At 30.2% G+C, this 17,502-nt stretch overlaps 2 protein-coding genes across 2 annotated transcripts, besides 13 other annotated features; both read left to right on the top strand.

Annotated features, from left to right (window-relative positions):
* The first annotated feature begins 451 nt into the window (after positions 1-451).
* Positions 452-488: a mobile genetic element.
* Positions 452-488: a terminal%2Cinverted (terminal inverted repeat of Banshee-A3 transposon ID:TVAGG3_0052700).
* Positions 489-1,171: 683 nt separating this feature from the next.
* Positions 1,172-2,230: a mobile genetic element.
* Positions 2,231-2,831: 601 nt separating this feature from the next.
* Positions 2,832-2,869: a mobile genetic element.
* Positions 2,832-2,869: a terminal%2Cinverted (terminal inverted repeat of Banshee-A3 transposon ID:TVAGG3_0052680).
* A 1,200-nt stretch (positions 2,870-4,069) lies between these two features.
* On the top strand, positions 4,070-4,408 carry TVAGG3_0052670 (uncharacterized protein; the record flags this gene model as incomplete). The annotated part of the gene is made up of 1 exon (XM_051221086.1): positions 4,070-4,408. One exon carries the CDS (start codon positions 4,070-4,072, stop codon positions 4,406-4,408), a length of 339 nt encoding a protein of 112 aa, XP_051106072.1.
* Positions 4,409-7,653: 3,245 nt separating this feature from the next.
* Positions 7,654-8,915: a mobile genetic element.
* Positions 8,882-8,915: a terminal%2Cinverted (terminal inverted repeat of MuDR-4N1_TV transposon ID:TVAGG3_0052660).
* A 685-nt stretch (positions 8,916-9,600) lies between these two features.
* Positions 9,601-9,637: a mobile genetic element.
* Positions 9,601-9,637: a terminal%2Cinverted (terminal inverted repeat of Banshee-A3 transposon ID:TVAGG3_0052650).
* Positions 9,638-10,320: 683 nt separating this feature from the next.
* Positions 10,321-11,262: a mobile genetic element.
* Positions 11,263-11,981: 719 nt separating this feature from the next.
* Positions 11,982-12,019: a mobile genetic element.
* Positions 11,982-12,019: a terminal%2Cinverted (terminal inverted repeat of Banshee-A3 transposon ID:TVAGG3_0052630).
* A 1,200-nt stretch (positions 12,020-13,219) lies between these two features.
* TVAGG3_0052620 (uncharacterized protein) lies at positions 13,220-13,558 on the top strand (the record flags this gene model as incomplete). Its single annotated transcript, XM_051221085.1, has 1 exon — positions 13,220-13,558. One exon carries the CDS (start codon positions 13,220-13,222, stop codon positions 13,556-13,558), a length of 339 nt encoding a protein of 112 aa, XP_051106071.1.
* A 3,245-nt stretch (positions 13,559-16,803) lies between these two features.
* Positions 16,804-17,502: part of a mobile genetic element that runs on past the window's edge.

The raw sequence follows: 17,502 nt of genomic DNA, 5'->3' as shown, positions 1-17,502 counted from the left end.
TACAATGAAATATAAATCATAGTATATTTTTGTCACTTTTCACATCGTATTACCCCGATAGAAACAAAACAAAACGACTTTCTTGATATATCAATAAATGGCACGGATAATTTATTGGATGCATTGGAAAAATATTTTAATACATATCCTATTGAGCAAAATCGATTTCAAAAAGATGAAATATTAGAATGGCCCAAGTATTTAATCATACAATTAAACTTTCGTAAGACGAAATGGTGGAAGTGAAGTGATGTTGAAACCTTGATATTTCCTCGAAATTTCTACAAAACATATATTAGACATAAAGCATATATCTTATTTTATTAAGAATGTTGAATAATAATATTATTAAATATTAAGCTTTAAAAAAGCTAATTAAATTCAAAAATGAATATATATTATTATTGGATAAATATTAATCAGAACAAATGATTTTTTTATTAATGCTATGTAATAAACAGAAATTCATCAAAAGTGACAGCTCTCAATTTTTGACATTTGTAAATTCTAAATTGAATGAGAAAAATGAAATAACACTAAGCATAATACAATATTCTAGATTTAATTATAATTAGGAAAAAGTTAGTTTTGAGAGTACTTTTCATAGGCATATAGAATGAAATCTTCTGAAAAATAATATCACATAAACTCATATTATTTTCTAATATATAACTATTTTATATAAAAATCAAATTCAATGATCTTAAAAGCGAAGGATAAACCTCAAAATTTACGAATATAATGAGTGGGAATATAATGCTTATCTATCATAAAACCATATGAAATATCAATTTTTGCTTTACGCCTAATTTTTGACGACAATTAGCAAAAAATGTTAAATGTTAACACTCAGTCCATTTGAATATGAAAAATAAAATTGACTTTGATTAAATGTTTTTATTTATCATGCAATTCTTCTTGCGACCAAAGATTTGAATAAAAGTTCAAAAAATAAGATAGCTTAAAAAATAATATACGGTAGTGTTTACTAATAGATGAATAGTATATAAATTCTATTAAAATGGATTTGATCCAAAAAAATATATAAAATTTGATCATAAATAAAATCGTTTTAAATTACTTCTTCATTTAAATTATAACAATTATTTTTGATTTTTATTTATCATCCACATTCAAATTTGAATCTTATCACAAAAGAAGGACCACTTTTATGACTACTGCCAAATCTATAAACAGAGAATGGCTATTTGAAGCTAAAAGAAGAATAGAAGAAGGTGAATATTACAAAAGTGTGGGAAAGGAAGTTGAATTGGAAAATGGTAAAATTAAATTGAATGTTGCCGAAAATACAATAAGAAGAGCATTTCAACTTCAAGAAATCGAATTACCAAAAGTTAGTCGCGGCAGAAAACCAAATCCACCAACATTTGAACAAAAACAATTAATTAATTCTTGTGTTTCACAATATAAAGGAGGAATTTCAAAAACTTATTTATTGATTAAAAGGTTTCAAAATATTGTTCAAAATCCCGATTGTGAGAAAGAAAAAGAAGAAATTGCAAAAGAATTTGAAAATATAGAAGATTTGACAAAAGATCAAATTTTTGACAATTTACAAAAAATAAAGCCTCATCAAGTGGAAAAATTTATGATGGAATCAGGTTTATCTTCAAAAAGAGATTACAAACCAGCAGATCCACCTACCAAATATCGTGCCATATCAAAGAATTTGATATGGCACTGCGATATTCATTACCTTCACGGTAATGTTTCTTTTCCATTCTTTGCCATATTGAATGATATGACACGTAAAGTTCTCAAAACTAAATTATTGAAAAACAAGTCTTCCAACTCAACAGCGAATATTTTAAGAAAACTTTTAGAGGAGTTTATCCCTTACTGCATCTGGACCGATAACGGCGGTGAAAACCGCGGTGAATTCGGCCAGGTTATGCAGGAAAACGGAATAGTTTGGAAGCACACCTTGCCGTATATGCCAAGACAGAACGGCAAGGTGGAGCGCCTGTGGCCAAGCTTAGAAAAGTTTTTGCCAGACGAGTTGGATGATATTCAACAAATCAAGGACTCAGTTCAGCAGTTCATTGAAAAATACAACAATACACCACATTTATCTCTCGATATTAATCCAAAAACGAATAGTAATTACACTCCTAACGAATTATTCGAAGTTTCAAAATTTTGGTACGAGCCAGAAATGCAAAAATGGGAGTTATATATCAAAGAGGAATGGGTTTTAGCAAAATTTGAATAATTACATCATTTTAAATGACTTCTAAACAATTTTATTTATGATCAAATTTTATATATCTTTTTGGATCAAATCCATTTTAATAGAATTTATATACTATTCATCTATTAGTAAACACTACCGTATATTATTTTTAAGCTATCTTATTTTTTGAAATTTTATTCAAATCTTTGGTCGCAAGAAGAATTGCATGATAAATAAAAACATTTAATCAAAGTCAATTTTATTTTTCATATTCAAATGGACTGAGTGTTAACATTTAACATTTTTTGCTAATTGTCGTCAAAAATTAGGCGTAAAGCAAAAATTGATATTTCATATGGTTTTATGATAGATAAGCATTATATTCCCACTCATTATATTCGTAAATTTTGAGGTTTATCCTTCGCTTTTAAGATCATTGAATTTGATTTTTATATAAAATAGTTATATATTAGAAAATAATATGAGTTTATGTGATATTATTTTTCAGAAGATTTTGTGTTCTTCTTCAAAATTTTATTTTTTATTAAAAAGAATCTTTACAAAATATACATTTACTTTAATTAATATTTAAAAACGTGCTCTATCAAAAGTTCCAAAAATTCAATATTATAGCTTTTCTGAGGTGTCACTTTTGATGAATTTCTGTTTTCAACACTAGACAAAAACAATTATATTAGATGCACATGATTAACATCTCTTGGTCTGATGATGTTTTTCAATTAAAAGATTATTATATACAGTTGAATTTACAAAATTCTTAATTCATAATTGCATGGCACAAGAGAGGTATGATCTGCTTATATGTTAATGATAGATATACCATATTATTTCCATTACTATAAATAACTTAAAGAAATATATCTTCTAAGTGTATTTTTTGTTCAATTTTGTTTGAAAAAAAAATTAAAACGCATTTCTTATCTTGTTTAGCTTTGATAAGTTGGATTAAATAATATTACTAAATACAAATCATGATAACAATTATATATCCATGCTAAATGCCTGAAGATCTGGTGAAAATATTGAGATATGCCTCACTTCCATCATTTCGTCTTACCACATAAAAATATGTGATTTTTAAAACAAGTTAGCTGATATGCTTTTAACAAAACCGAATCAAAAGTATTCAAAAAAATCTGAAATTGTAAAATATCTTAATCAAAAATAAAGGGTTGATCTTCATTTTCGGGATTTCAAAAAAATTTGGAATTTCACCTCCCAAACACACAGATTGTCCAGTTCATTGGCATAGAGAATATCCGATTTCCAGTGTTTTACTCTGAATCTTATTAGTTAAATACCGAATTTCGAACATAAATTCATCAAAATCGAATAAAGAGACTACCAAAAACGACACAAATATAATCAAGTCACAATCATTTAACAGGAACTCCTTAAATGAAGATTTTTACAATTTTAATCTCTATATTTTAGAAAAAAATATGCTCAGTCACAAACACAATTACTATGTTATGGAACAAGGCATTGACACTCGAATCTCTGGCCAATTCGAGGAACATCCAAAATTTCAATAATCTTATCCCACAGAATCCATAGCCCAAAAACTTTAATTTGCATAGTACATTTGAAGACGAATAATATTAGTCCAATTTTTTTTAACTTTGAAATTTTCAAAGATACAAAATTTATTACATTTAGAATTAATGCATTAATATATGCATTTGTTCCGTACCGAAAATGAACTTTACAAAAAGTGACATGAAAAGTCTTAATTACATTAAAGCCAAATGTAAACTTCATTGAGAAAAAGCAGTTTTGTCTCGTATTCAACGTAAAATCTTCAAAAGAAGACTAAACAAAAAGTGCTACACTGATAACAAAGATGAATTTCACATGGAACGCGATGATTCAATAACTGCAGAGTTGCGACATACAATTGCGGAAAATGTATGGACAACCACATGTAATGGTGGAGAACCATCGTATCTTTCAGAGGTCGAATTACTTGATTTTTATGGTGAAATCAATCAAAGAGCAAAAGGTCTTGCATGTGAAAAGGTAATCGAAGCTTATCAGATTGCCTACGAATTACTGGAGTATAGATACAGCAGAGCTTTATATCTAGCTGGCCTTGTTCATCCAGACGAATTTCCAACAAGAGGAAAAAGAATTGTTTACTTCGCTAGAAGTATATCTCCCCTCAAGATCATGGTTAAACAGAGTTTGCTCTGATCTCAACATTGAGATCAAAAGCTCAAAAGAAAATGAGGAAAAACGAGCAAAGTACTGTAACACAGCAACAGTTGCTAACTTCTTACATTAATTTCAGTATACGGCAGGAATTGATCCATGGAATAAGTGGAGTATTTATGAAACATCTCTGCTTCATCAAAGCGTTACAAAGTTATCTGCACTGAAAGCAACCCTCCTTTAACCAAAGAAGAGCATGAATTTGTGCTTGTTACTAGTATCTTCCCATATAATTCTGAAGGATACCGGATGAAACCATTTATTATTGTTCCAGGAATATAAAATTGTTCACAGGAACTCCGCTCCGTGAGAGCATTCCTTACAGGACAATCTTATGGATGGATGACAAAGAAGATATGGGATATCTTTAATTTAACTTTTATTATCGAAATCCAGAGATATCGCTCAAGTCTTGATGCTATCACAGCAGCTCAGCATAATATCGTATTCGGTGATAATCATATCAGCCGAGTAAGTTATTTTACTTGCAAACTTTTGAGTCTCTTCAGAATTGAACTCTTGACATTTCCAGCTTACTGCACAGTAGTTCTCCAGTTATTTGATGTAGGATGTGCAGCATCTTTGAGATCAAAGAATAACAGGTTAAAATATGTTCCGCTTTACACATATGAGCAAGATAATTTATCAAATACCCCAAAACCAAGGTTAAAAATTGTAAGAATTTTAATTGATGCTTGTGATTAAGTCAATGCATCAGTATGGTATTCATCCGTGGAACCCAGATAAAGCCTTATCCAACGAATTAACAAACAAAACATCAAACGCAATACCAAATCCCACATATATATTTAATTCTTCTTGCAAAAAATTAACATCTGACGCCGAATTACTTAAAATTGCGCAATTTGAAGCAATCAAATTCAAACATTAAATCAAGCACTGATAGTTATTGTAACAAATATTTCGAATTATTTAGATTATTATCCTCCAAATACAAAAATTCTCAGCAAAGGGATGAAATTGAGTCAATTTAATGGAGCAAAACGAAGTGAGGTGAAATTCACCACTTTGACACCTCGTATTTTTCAGATATATCGATTAATATTGAGTTTTATTGGGATGGAAAACATACTGAAAAACCTGCAATATCAACACCTTTTTATATAATATTGAATAAATAAAAATTTGTTTTTATTTTCCAAAAAGATATATGATACATTTTTATTATACAGGTTAAAAACTGTCTAGCTTTTGCTTTTAGTGCTCGACCAGAGGCATACATTGAAAATACAATCCTCTCCATGGTTTTTGTGTAGGATCTGATCTTCTCAAAACGATGATATTGACTATTATTATATGAATTGAATGTATTTATGAATATTTCGAAATTTTAATATAAATAATTTATTAAAAATAAAAATTGAACGTAAGTACAAAAAATATAATTTGAAAGCAAATTAAAAATTAACGATACGATAATTTGGAACTTTTACCTTTTGCCAATAAATATAAAAATAAAATTTTGGGAATTGGAACTTAAGAGTAGAGAGACCTTTGTTGATATGTATGAGGCTATGTATTTATGTGTAGATCTGAGTAAGCTTGGTTATCATATAGCGGTTTCTGATGAAATTGAGAACCTCGGAGACCCAAGACCTTTGTTGATATGTATGAGGCTATGTATTTGTGCGTAGTCATTAAACCCATTCTTGCAAATTAGAATATTATTTTATTTGTTATATTGAGCTTTCTTCCTGATAATTTGCATATCTTCAAAATCATTAAAGTAAGTAAAATCAGTTGTTTTTTCGGTGATTAATCTTAATTCTTCGCATTATATTTCTTTTTTTTGAAAAATCTTACTGTTTGGGGAAATTCTCTTTGCGAAATCTGTTGGCCTGAGGATTATCTGGTTGAATAAAAATATGTTCAATTCCCCTTTCGCATAATAATTAATGAAATTGTGTTTTATTTTCGAGAGTGTGCAAAACGTTCCCACTTCTTGAGAGGTACGTTTTGCAAATTTTTTTCTTTCATACATAGAAGATTTTTGGAAGATGATTGATCTCTACATGATATTATATCATATTTCTACATTGAGTCCTTAACAATATTAAATTGCAGGGTTTTCAAATCAAAAAACTAACTTTCGCTCTTTCAGGTCAAATCAGCAAGGCTCTTCTATATAGGTGTTGGATATATTATCAAACTGAAATGAAACTTTCCAGAGATGTCCATAAAATTATTTTGCAAAACATCCCTCTCAAAAAGTGGGAACGTTTTTGCAATTTTTCTTTATTTTTTGTACCATTATCGGTCCATAGAGCGAAATGGGGACCAGGTATTGTGCTTAATGCACGTTTGAGTACATTTGTTGTATACTCTGCAGTTTTCTGAGAAAAAGATTATGAGTGATCTCGTTTTTTCTTAAAGTCATTTTTTTCTTATCAAAAAAAATTAAAATTACGTAAAACTATGACAAAATTACGTAATTCACAATTTTAATGCTGAAAAATAGGAATATAAGCTTATAATACTACAGGTAGATTGAGCATCGATGCGCGCTAATGCCAACATGATTAATTTGAGTCGGTTTTATATATTATTGGAAATTAATCACAAATTGTCCATGAATATAAGTTATATTCTTCGATATTATGAGTTAATGAAGGCTACAATATTTGTAATCATGATTGGCTAGTTAAAATCTATTAGAATAAAAGAAATTGTAATTTAATAATATTGAATTGACATTTTAAATAATTTGAGGTCTAATCCATTATGAGTATGGTTATTACAGGTCACTTATTATTATTCTTTGATATACAAAGAGTTAAAACGATTTGGTAATGAGATATTGTAGAAAATAAAAATAACTGTAATCTATTGAAACTGATAAAAAAAATTAAATCCATTTATTTTTTATTCATATGTTATTATTGATGAGAATTAGATTCATTTAAAATTGAATACATATTTTTGAGAGAGTCAAAAATTTCAGGATCGATTTCATCTTCGCATTCATCCAAATATATTCTAAGCTCGGAATTTTCAAATGCATTCAAAATATTGGCAAAGTTTTCTTTACAAGAAGAGTTAAATAAAATTTCTTGTAAACAATTAATAATAAATTTTGGGTTAAATTCAACAAAATCCGAAAGAATTTCAAACACCTTTTCAAATTTGTCATTAAATATCGAAAGGGATATTGAATCTTTTATGATAATAGCGATGAGGATATTTATCAAAATTTCCTTATTTTTGAAGAGTGCGGGATAAATTTGTCAAGTGTCACTTTTCAATAACCTTAAATTACGCTGTTCTAATTTTTTAAAAAATAACCTTAAATTATATTTGAAGAAATTATGTCTATGATATATGTTTTATTCTAGAATCTTGGAGTTTTCATGCACTACACAAGAGCTCCAAGGTTCCAAGAGTGAATGCTCAATAGCAATTATAGAGATGTACCTTTTCAAAATGACTTTTACTGATTAAATTTAATCAATAGAAGACATTTTGAAAAGGTACCTCTACAATTAGATATACAAGAGATTCAAAGCTTCATTTCAGATAGATTTGAAACTTTGAAACTCTTGGTAGATTTTGAGTGAATGCTGACAATCATCTTTGAGAAGGTTTTCTTAAAGAAAACCTTCTCAAAGAGGTTTCTCAGGAGCCCTGAGGCTCCCTTTCGTAATGATTGGGAGCCTTGGGGCTCCTGAGACGAAGAATGGCTTCGCCGAATCTTTGATCAGCAGAGGCCAAATGAAAAGGCCTCTACTGATGGATTCTCAGGAGCCCTGAGGCTCCCTTTCGTAATGATTGGGAGCCTTGGGGCTCCTGAGACGAAGAATGGCTTCGCCGAATCTTTGATCAGCAGAGGCCAAATGAAAAGGCCTCTACTGATGGATTCTCAGGAGCCCTGAGGCTCCCTTTCGTAATGATTGGGAGCCTTGGGGCTCCTGAGACGAAGAATGGCTTCGCCGAATCTTTGATCAGCAGAGGCCAAATGAAAAGGCCTCTGCTGATGGATTCTCAGGAGCCCTGAGGCTCCCTTTCGTAATGATTGGGAGCCTTGGGGCTCCTGAGACGAAGAATGGCTTCGCCGAATCTTTGATCAGCAGAGGCCAAATGAAAAGGCCTCTACTGATGGATTCTCAGGAGCCCTGAGGCTCCCTTTCGTAATGATTGGGAGCCTTGGGGCTCCTGAGACGAAGAATGGCTTCGCCGAATCTTTGATCAGCAGAGGCCAAATGAAAAGGCCTCTGCTGATGGATTCTCAGGAGCCCTGAGGCTCCCTTTCGTAATGATTGGGAGCCTTGGGGCTCCTGAGACGAAGAATGGCTTCGCCGAATCTTTGATCAGCAGAGGCCAAATGAAAAGGCCTCTGCTGATGGATTCTCAGGAGCCCTGAGGCTCCCTTTCGTAATGATTGGGAGCCTTGGGGCTCCTGCAGCAGAGTATCGCTCCGCTCCATTAATTTTTTTTAAAAAAAAGTGCCGTGTGGCAAATTTGTCCTGTTCCCTCTCCTAACACATAACTCCACAACTACCCAAGTACTATATTGCCACTCCTTCCCGCATTGCATTTGAGAAACATTAAAAGTGGCGACAAGTGCACTTGCCATGGCATATTGTTGCGCGTATATACTACTTCTAATGAAAGAAGCAGTATATACGCGCAATTCGAGTGAGATTGCAGCAGAAAGTCGAGAAGAGAGCCCTTTCTTAAGGTTAGGACTCCCTTCTCGACTTTATTATACAATGAAATATAAATCATAGTATATTTTTGTCACTTTTCACATCGTATTACCCCGATAGAAACAAAACAAAACGACTTTCTTGATATATCAATAAATGGCACGGATAATTTATTGGATGCATTGGAAAAATATTTTAATACATATCCTATTGAGCAAAATCGATTTCAAAAAGATGAAATATTAGAATGGCCCAAGTATTTAATCATACAATTAAACTTTCGTAAGACGAAATGGTGGAAGTGAAGTGATGTTGAAACCTTGATATTTCCTCGAAATTTCTACAAAACATATATTAGACATAAAGCATATATCTTATTTTATTAAGAATGTTGAATAATAATATTATTAAATATTAAGCTTTAAAAAAGCTAATTAAATTCAAAAATGAATATATATTATTATTGGATAAATATTAATCAGAACAAATGATTTTTTTATTAATGCTATGTAATAAACAGAAATTCATCAAAAGTGACAGCTCTCAATTTTTGACATTTGTAAATTCTAAATTGAATGAGAAAAATGAAATAACACTAAGCATAATACAATATTCTAGATTTAATTATAATTAGGAAAAAGTTAGTTTTGAGAGTACTTTTCATAGGCATATAGAATGAAATCTTCTGAAAAATAATATCACATAAACTCATATTATTTTCTAATATATAACTATTTTATATAAAAATCAAATTCAATGATCTTAAAAGCGAAGGATAAACCTCAAAATTTACGAATATAATGAGTGGGAATATAATGCTTATCTATCATAAAACCATATGAAATATCAATTTTTGCTTTACGCCTAATTTTTGACGACAATTAGCAAAAAATGTTAAATGTTAACACTCAGTCCATTTGAATATGAAAAATAAAATTGACTTTGATTAAATGTTTTTATTTATCATGCAATTCTTCTTGCGACCAAAGATTTGAATAAAAGTTCAAAAAATAAGATAGCTTAAAAAATAATATACGGTAGTGTTTACTAATAGATGAATAGTATATAAATTCTATTAAAATGGATTTGATCCAAAAAAATATATAAAATTTGATCATAAATAAAATCGTTTTAAATTACTTCTTCATTTAAATTATAACAATTATTTTTGATTTTTATTTATCATCCACATTCAAATTTGAATCTTATCACAAAAGAAGGACCACTTTTATGACTACTGCCAAATCTATAAACAGAGAATGGCTATTTGAAGCTAAAAGAAGAATAGAAGAAGGTGAATATTACAAAAGTGTGGGAAAGGAAGTTGAATTGGAAAATGGTAAAATTAAATTGAATGTTGCCGAAAATACAATAAGAAGAGCATTTCAACTTCAAGAAATCGAATTACCAAAAGTTAGTCGCGGCAGAAAACCAAATCCACCAACATTTGAACAAAAACAATTAATTAATTCTTGTGTTTCACAATATAAAGGAGGAATTTCAAAAACTTATTTATTGATTAAAAGGTTTCAAAATATTGTTCAAAATCCCGATTGTGAGAAAGAAAAAGAAGAAATTGCAAAAGAATTTGAAAATATAGAAGATTTGACAAAAGATCAAATTTTTGACAATTTACAAAAAATAAAGCCTCATCAAGTGGAAAAATTTATGATGGAATCAGGTTTATCTTCAAAAAGAGATTACAAACCAGCAGATCCACCTACCAAATATCGTGCCATATCAAAGAATTTGATATGGCACTGCGATATTCATTACCTTCACGGTAATGTTTCTTTTCCATTCTTTGCCATATTGAATGATATGACACGTAAAGTTCTCAAAACTAAATTATTGAAAAACAAGTCTTCCAACTCAACAGCGAATATTTTAAGAAAACTTTTAGAGGAGTTTATCCCTTACTGCATCTGGACCGATAACGGCGGTGAAAACCGCGGTGAATTCGGCCAGGTTATGCAGGAAAACGGAATAGTTTGGAAGCACACCTTGCCGTATATGCCAAGACAGAACGGCAAGGTGGAGCGCCTGTGGCCAAGCTTAGAAAAGTTTTTGCCAGACGAGTTGGATGATATTCAACAAATCAAGGACTCAGTTCAGCAGTTCATTGAAAAATACAACAATACACCACATTTATCTCTCGATATTAAATCCAAAAACGAATAGTAATTACACTCCTAACGAATTATTCGAAGTTTCAAAATTTTGGTACGAGCCAGAAATGCAAAAATGGGAGTTATATATCAAAGAGGAATGGGTTTTAGCAAAATTTGAATAATTACATCATTTTAAATGACTTCTAAACAATTTTATTTATGATCAAATTTTATATATCTTTTTGGATCAAATCCATTTTAATAGAATTTATATACTATTCATCTATTAGTAAACACTACCGTATATTATTTTTAAGCTATCTTATTTTTTGAAATTTTATTCAAATCTTTGGTCGCAAGAAGAATTGCATGATAAATAAAAACATTTAATCAAAGTCAATTTTATTTTTCATATTCAAATGGACTGAGTGTTAACATTTAACATTTTTTGCTAATTGTCGTCAAAAATTAGGCGTAAAGCAAAAATTGATATTTCATATGGTTTTATGATAGATAAGCATTATATTCCCACTCATTATATTCGTAAATTTTGAGGTTTATCCTTCGCTTTTAAGATCATTGAATTTGATTTTTATATAAAATAGTTATATATTAGAAAATAATATGAGTTTATGTGATATTATTTTTCAGAAGATTTTGTGTTCTTCTTCAAAATTTTATTTTTTATTAAAAAGAATCTTTACAAAATATACATTTACTTTAATTAATATTTAAAAACGTGCTCTATCAAAAGTTCCAAAAATTCAATATTATAGCTTTTCTGAGGTGTCACTTTTGATGAATTTCTGTTTTCAACACTAGACAAAAACAATTATATTAGATGCACATGATTAACATCTCTTGGTCTGATGATGTTTTTCAATTAAAAGATTATTATATACAGTTGAATTTACAAAATTCTTAATTCATAATTGCATGGCACAAGAGAGGTATGATCTGCTTATATGTTAATGATAGATATACCATATTATTTCCATTACTATAAATAACTTAAAGAAATATATCTTCTAAGTGTATTTTTTGTTCAATTTTGTTTGAAAAAAAAATTAAAACGCATTTCTTATCTTGTTTAGCTTTGATAAGTTGGATTAAATAATATTACTAAATACAAATCATGATAACAATTATATATCCATGCTAAATGCCTGAAGATCTGGTGAAAATATTGAGATATGCCTCACTTCCATCATTTCGTCTTACCACATAAAAATATGTGATTTTTAAAACAAGTTAGCTGATATGCTTTTAACAAAACCGAATCAAAAGTATTCAAAAAAATCTGAAATTGTAAAATATCTTAATCAAAAATAAAGGGTTGATCTTCATTTTCGGGATTTCAAAAAAATTTGGAATTTCACCTCCCAAACACACAGATTGTCCAGTTCATTGGCATAGAGAATATCCGATTTCCAGTGTTTTACTCTGAATCTTATTAGTTAAATACCGAATTTCGAACATAAATTCATCAAAATCGAATAAAGAGACTACCAAAAACGACACAAATATAATCAAGTCACAATCATTTAACAGGAACTCCTTAAATGAAGATTTTTACAATTTTAATCTCTATATTTTAGAAAAAAATATGCTCAGTCACAAACACAATTACTATGTTATGGAACAAGGCATTGACACTCGAATCTCTGGCCAATTCGAGGAACATCCAAAATTTCAATAATCTTATCCCACAGAATCCATAGCCCAAAAACTTTAATTTGCATAGTACATTTGAAGACGAATAATATTAGTCCAATTTTTTTTAACTTTGAAATTTTCAAAGATACAAAATTTATTACATTTAGAATTAATGCATTAATATATGCATTTGTTCCGTACCGAAAATGAACTTTACAAAAAGTGACATGAAAAGTCTTAATTACATTAAAGCCAAATGTAAACTTCATTGAGAAAAAGCAGTTTTGTCTCGTATTCAACGTAAAATCTTCAAAAGAAGACTAAACAAAAAGTGCTACACTGATAACAAAGATGAATTTCACATGGAACGCGATGATTCAATAACTGCAGAGTTGCGACATACAATTGCGGAAAATGTATGGACAACCACATGTAATGGTGGAGAACCATCGTATCTTTCAGAGGTCGAATTACTTGATTTTTATGGTGAAATCAATCAAAGAGCAAAAGGTCTTGCATGTGAAAAGGTAATCGAAGCTTATCAGATTGCCTACGAATTACTGGAGTATAGATACAGCAGAGCTTTATATCTAGCTGGCCTTGTTCATCCAGACGAATTTCCAACAAGAGGAAAAAGAATTGTTTACTTCGCTAGAAGTATATCTCCCCTCAAGATCATGGTTAAACAGAGTTTGCTCTGATCTCAACATTGAGATCAAAAGCTCAAAAGAAAATGAGGAAAAACGAGCAAAGTACTGTAACACAGCAACAGTTGCTAACTTCTTACATTAATTTCAGTATACGGCAGGAATTGATCCATGGAATAAGTGGAGTATTTATGAAACATCTCTGCTTCATCAAAGCGTTACAAAGTTATCTGCACTGAAAGCAACCCTCCTTTAACCAAAGAAGAGCATGAATTTGTGCTTGTTACTAGTATCTTCCCATATAATTCTGAAGGATACCGGATGAAACCATTTATTATTGTTCCAGGAATATAAAATTGTTCACAGGAACTCCGCTCCGTGAGAGCATTCCTTACAGGACAATCTTATGGATGGATGACAAAGAAGATATGGGATATCTTTAATTTAACTTTTATTATCGAAATCCAGAGATATCGCTCAAGTCTTGATGCTATCACAGCAGCTCAGCATAATATCGTATTCGGTGATAATCATATCAGCCGAGTAAGTTATTTTACTTGCAAACTTTTGAGTCTCTTCAGAATTGAACTCTTGACATTTCCAGCTTACTGCACAGTAGTTCTCCAGTTATTTGATGTAGGATGTGCAGCATCTTTGAGATCAAAGAATAACAGGTTAAAATATGTTCCGCTTTACACATATGAGCAAGATAATTTATCAAATACCCCAAAACCAAGGTTAAAAATTGTAAGAATTTTAATTGATGCTTGTGATTAAGTCAATGCATCAGTATGGTATTCATCCGTGGAACCCAGATAAAGCCTTATCCAACGAATTAACAAACAAAACATCAAACGCAATACCAAATCCCACATATATATTTAATTCTTCTTGCAAAAAATTAACATCTGACGCCGAATTACTTAAAATTGCGCAATTTGAAGCAATCAAATTCAAACATTAAATCAAGCACTGATAGTTATTGTAACAAATATTTCGAATTATTTAGATTATTATCCTCCAAATACAAAAATTCTCAGCAAAGGGATGAAATTGAGTCAATTTAATGGAGCAAAACGAAGTGAGGTGAAATTCACCACTTTGACACCTCGTATTTTTCAGATATATCGATTAATATTGAGTTTTATTGGGATGGAAAACATACTGAAAAACCTGCAATATCAACACCTTTTTATATAATATTGAATAAATAAAAATTTGTTTTTATTTTCCAAAAAGATATATGATACATTTTTATTATACAGGTTAAAAACTGTCTAGCTTTTGCTTTTAGTGCTCGACCAGAGGCATACATTGAAAATACAATCCTCTCCATGGTTTTTGTGTAGGATCTGATCTTCTCAAAACGATGATATTGACTATTATTATATGAATTGAATGTATTTATGAATATTTCGAAATTTTAATATAAATAATTTATTAAAAATAAAAATTGAACGTAAGTACAAAAAATATAATTTGAAAGCAAATTAAAAATTAACGATACGATAATTTGGAACTTTTACCTTTTGCCAATAAATATAAAAATAAAATTTTGGGAATTGGAACTTAAGAGTAGAGAGACCTTTGTTGATATGTATGAGGCTATGTATTTATGTGTAGATCTGAGTAAGCTTGGTTATCATATAGCGGTTTCTGATGAAATTGAGAACCTCGGAGACCCAAGACCTTTGTTGATATGTATGAGGCTATGTATTTGTGCGTAGTCATTAAACCCATTCTTGCAAATTAGAATATTATTTTATTTGTTATATTGAGCTTTCTTCCTGATAATTTGCATATCTTCAAAATCATTAAAGTAAGTAAAATCAGTTGTTTTTTCGGTGATTAATCTTAATTCTTCGCATTATATTTCTTTTTTTTGAAAAATCTTACTGTTTGGGGAAATTCTCTTTGCGAAATCTGTTGGCCTGAGGATTATCTGGTTGAATAAAAATATGTTCAATTCCCCTTTCGCATAATAATTAATGAAATTGTGTTTTATTTTCGAGAGTGTGCAAAACGTTCCCACTTCTTGAGAGGTACGTTTTGCAAATTTTTTTCTTTCATACATAGAAGATTTTTGGAAGATGATTGATCTCTACATGATATTATATCATATTTCTACATTGAGTCCTTAACAATATTAAATTGCAGGGTTTTCAAATCAAAAAACTAACTTTCGCTCTTTCAGGTCAAATCAGCAAGGCTCTTCTATATAGGTGTTGGATATATTATCAAACTGAAATGAAACTTTCCAGAGATGTCCATAAAATTATTTTGCAAAACATCCCTCTCAAAAAGTGGGAACGTTTTTGCAATTTTTCTTTATTTTTTGTACCATTATCGGTCCATAGAGCGAAATGGGGACCAGGTATTGTGCTTAATGCACGTTTGAGTACATTTGTTGTATACTCTGCAGTTTTCTGAGAAAAAGATTATGAGTGATCTCGTTTTTTCTTAAAGTCATTTTTTTCTTATCAAAAAAAATTAAAATTACGTAAAACTATGACAAAATTACGTAATTCACAATTTTAATGCTGAAAAATAGGAATATAAGCTTATAATACTACAGGTAGATTGAGCATCGATGCGCGCTAATGCCAACATGATTAATTTGAGTCGGTTTTATATATTATTGGAAATTAATCACAAATTGTCCATGAATATAAGTTATATTCTTCGATATTATGAGTTAATGAAGGCTACAATATTTGTAATCATGATTGGCTAGTTAAAATCTATTAGAATAAAAGAAATTGTAATTTAATAATATTGAATTGACATTTTAAATAATTTGAGGTCTAATCCATTATGAGTATGGTTATTACAGGTCACTTATTATTATTCTTTGATATACAAAGAGTTAAAACGATTTGGTAATGAGATATTGTAGAAAATAAAAATAACTGTAATCTATTGAAACTGATAAAAAAAATTAAATCCATTTATTTTTTATTCATATGTTATTATTGATGAGAATTAGATTCATTTAAAATTGAATACATATTTTTGAGAGAGTCAAAAATTTCAGGATCGATTTCATCTTCGCATTCATCCAAATATATTCTAAGCTCGGAATTTTCAAATGCATTCAAAATATTGGCAAAGTTTTCTTTACAAGAAGAGTTAAATAAAATTTCTTGTAAACAATTAATAATAAATTTTGGGTTAAATTCAACAAAATCCGAAAGAATTTCAAACACCTTTTCAAATTTGTCATTAAATATCGAAAGGGATATTGAATCTTTTATGATAATAGCGATGAGGATATTTATCAAAATTTCCTTATTTTTGAAGAGTGCGGGATAAATTTGTCAAGTGTCACTTTTCAATAACCTTAAATTACGCTGTTCTAATTTTTTAAAAAATAACCTTAAATTATATTTGAAGAAATTATGTCTATGATATATGTTTTATTCTAGAATCTTGGAGTTTTCATGCACTACACAAGAGCTCCAAGGTTCCAAGAGTGAATGCTCAATAGCAATTATAGAGATGTACCTTTTCAAAATGACTTTTACTGATTAAATTTAATCAATAGAAGACATTTTGAAAAGGTACCTCTACAATTAGATATACAAGAGATTCAAAGCTTCATTTCAGATAGATTTGAAACTTTGAAACTCTTGGTAGATTTTGAGTGAATGCTGACAATCATCTTTGAGAAGGTTTTCTTAAAGAAAACCTTCTCAAAGAGGTTTCTCAGGAGCCCTGAGGCTCCCTTTCGTAATGATTGGGAGCCTTGGGGCTCCTGAGACGAAGAATGGCTTCGCCGAATCTTTGATCAGCAGAGGCCAAATGAAAAGGCCTCTACTGATGGATTCTCAGGAGCCCTGAGGCTCCCTTTCGTAATGATTGGGAGCCTTGGGGCTCCTGAGACGAAGAATGGCTTCGCCGAATCTTTGATCAGCAGAGGCCAAATGAAAAGGCCTCTGATGGATTCTCAGGAGCCCTGAGGCTCCCTTTCGTAATGATTGGGAGCCTTGGGGCTCCTG

Source organism: Trichomonas vaginalis, chromosome IV (assembly GCF_026262505.1).
Source record: "Trichomonas vaginalis G3 chromosome IV, whole genome shotgun sequence".
Lineage (NCBI taxonomy): Eukaryota > Parabasalia > Trichomonadida > Trichomonadidae > Trichomonas > Trichomonas vaginalis.
The sequence above is the reverse complement of the archived record's forward strand: the minus strand, read 5'-3'. Positions and strand labels throughout refer to the sequence as shown.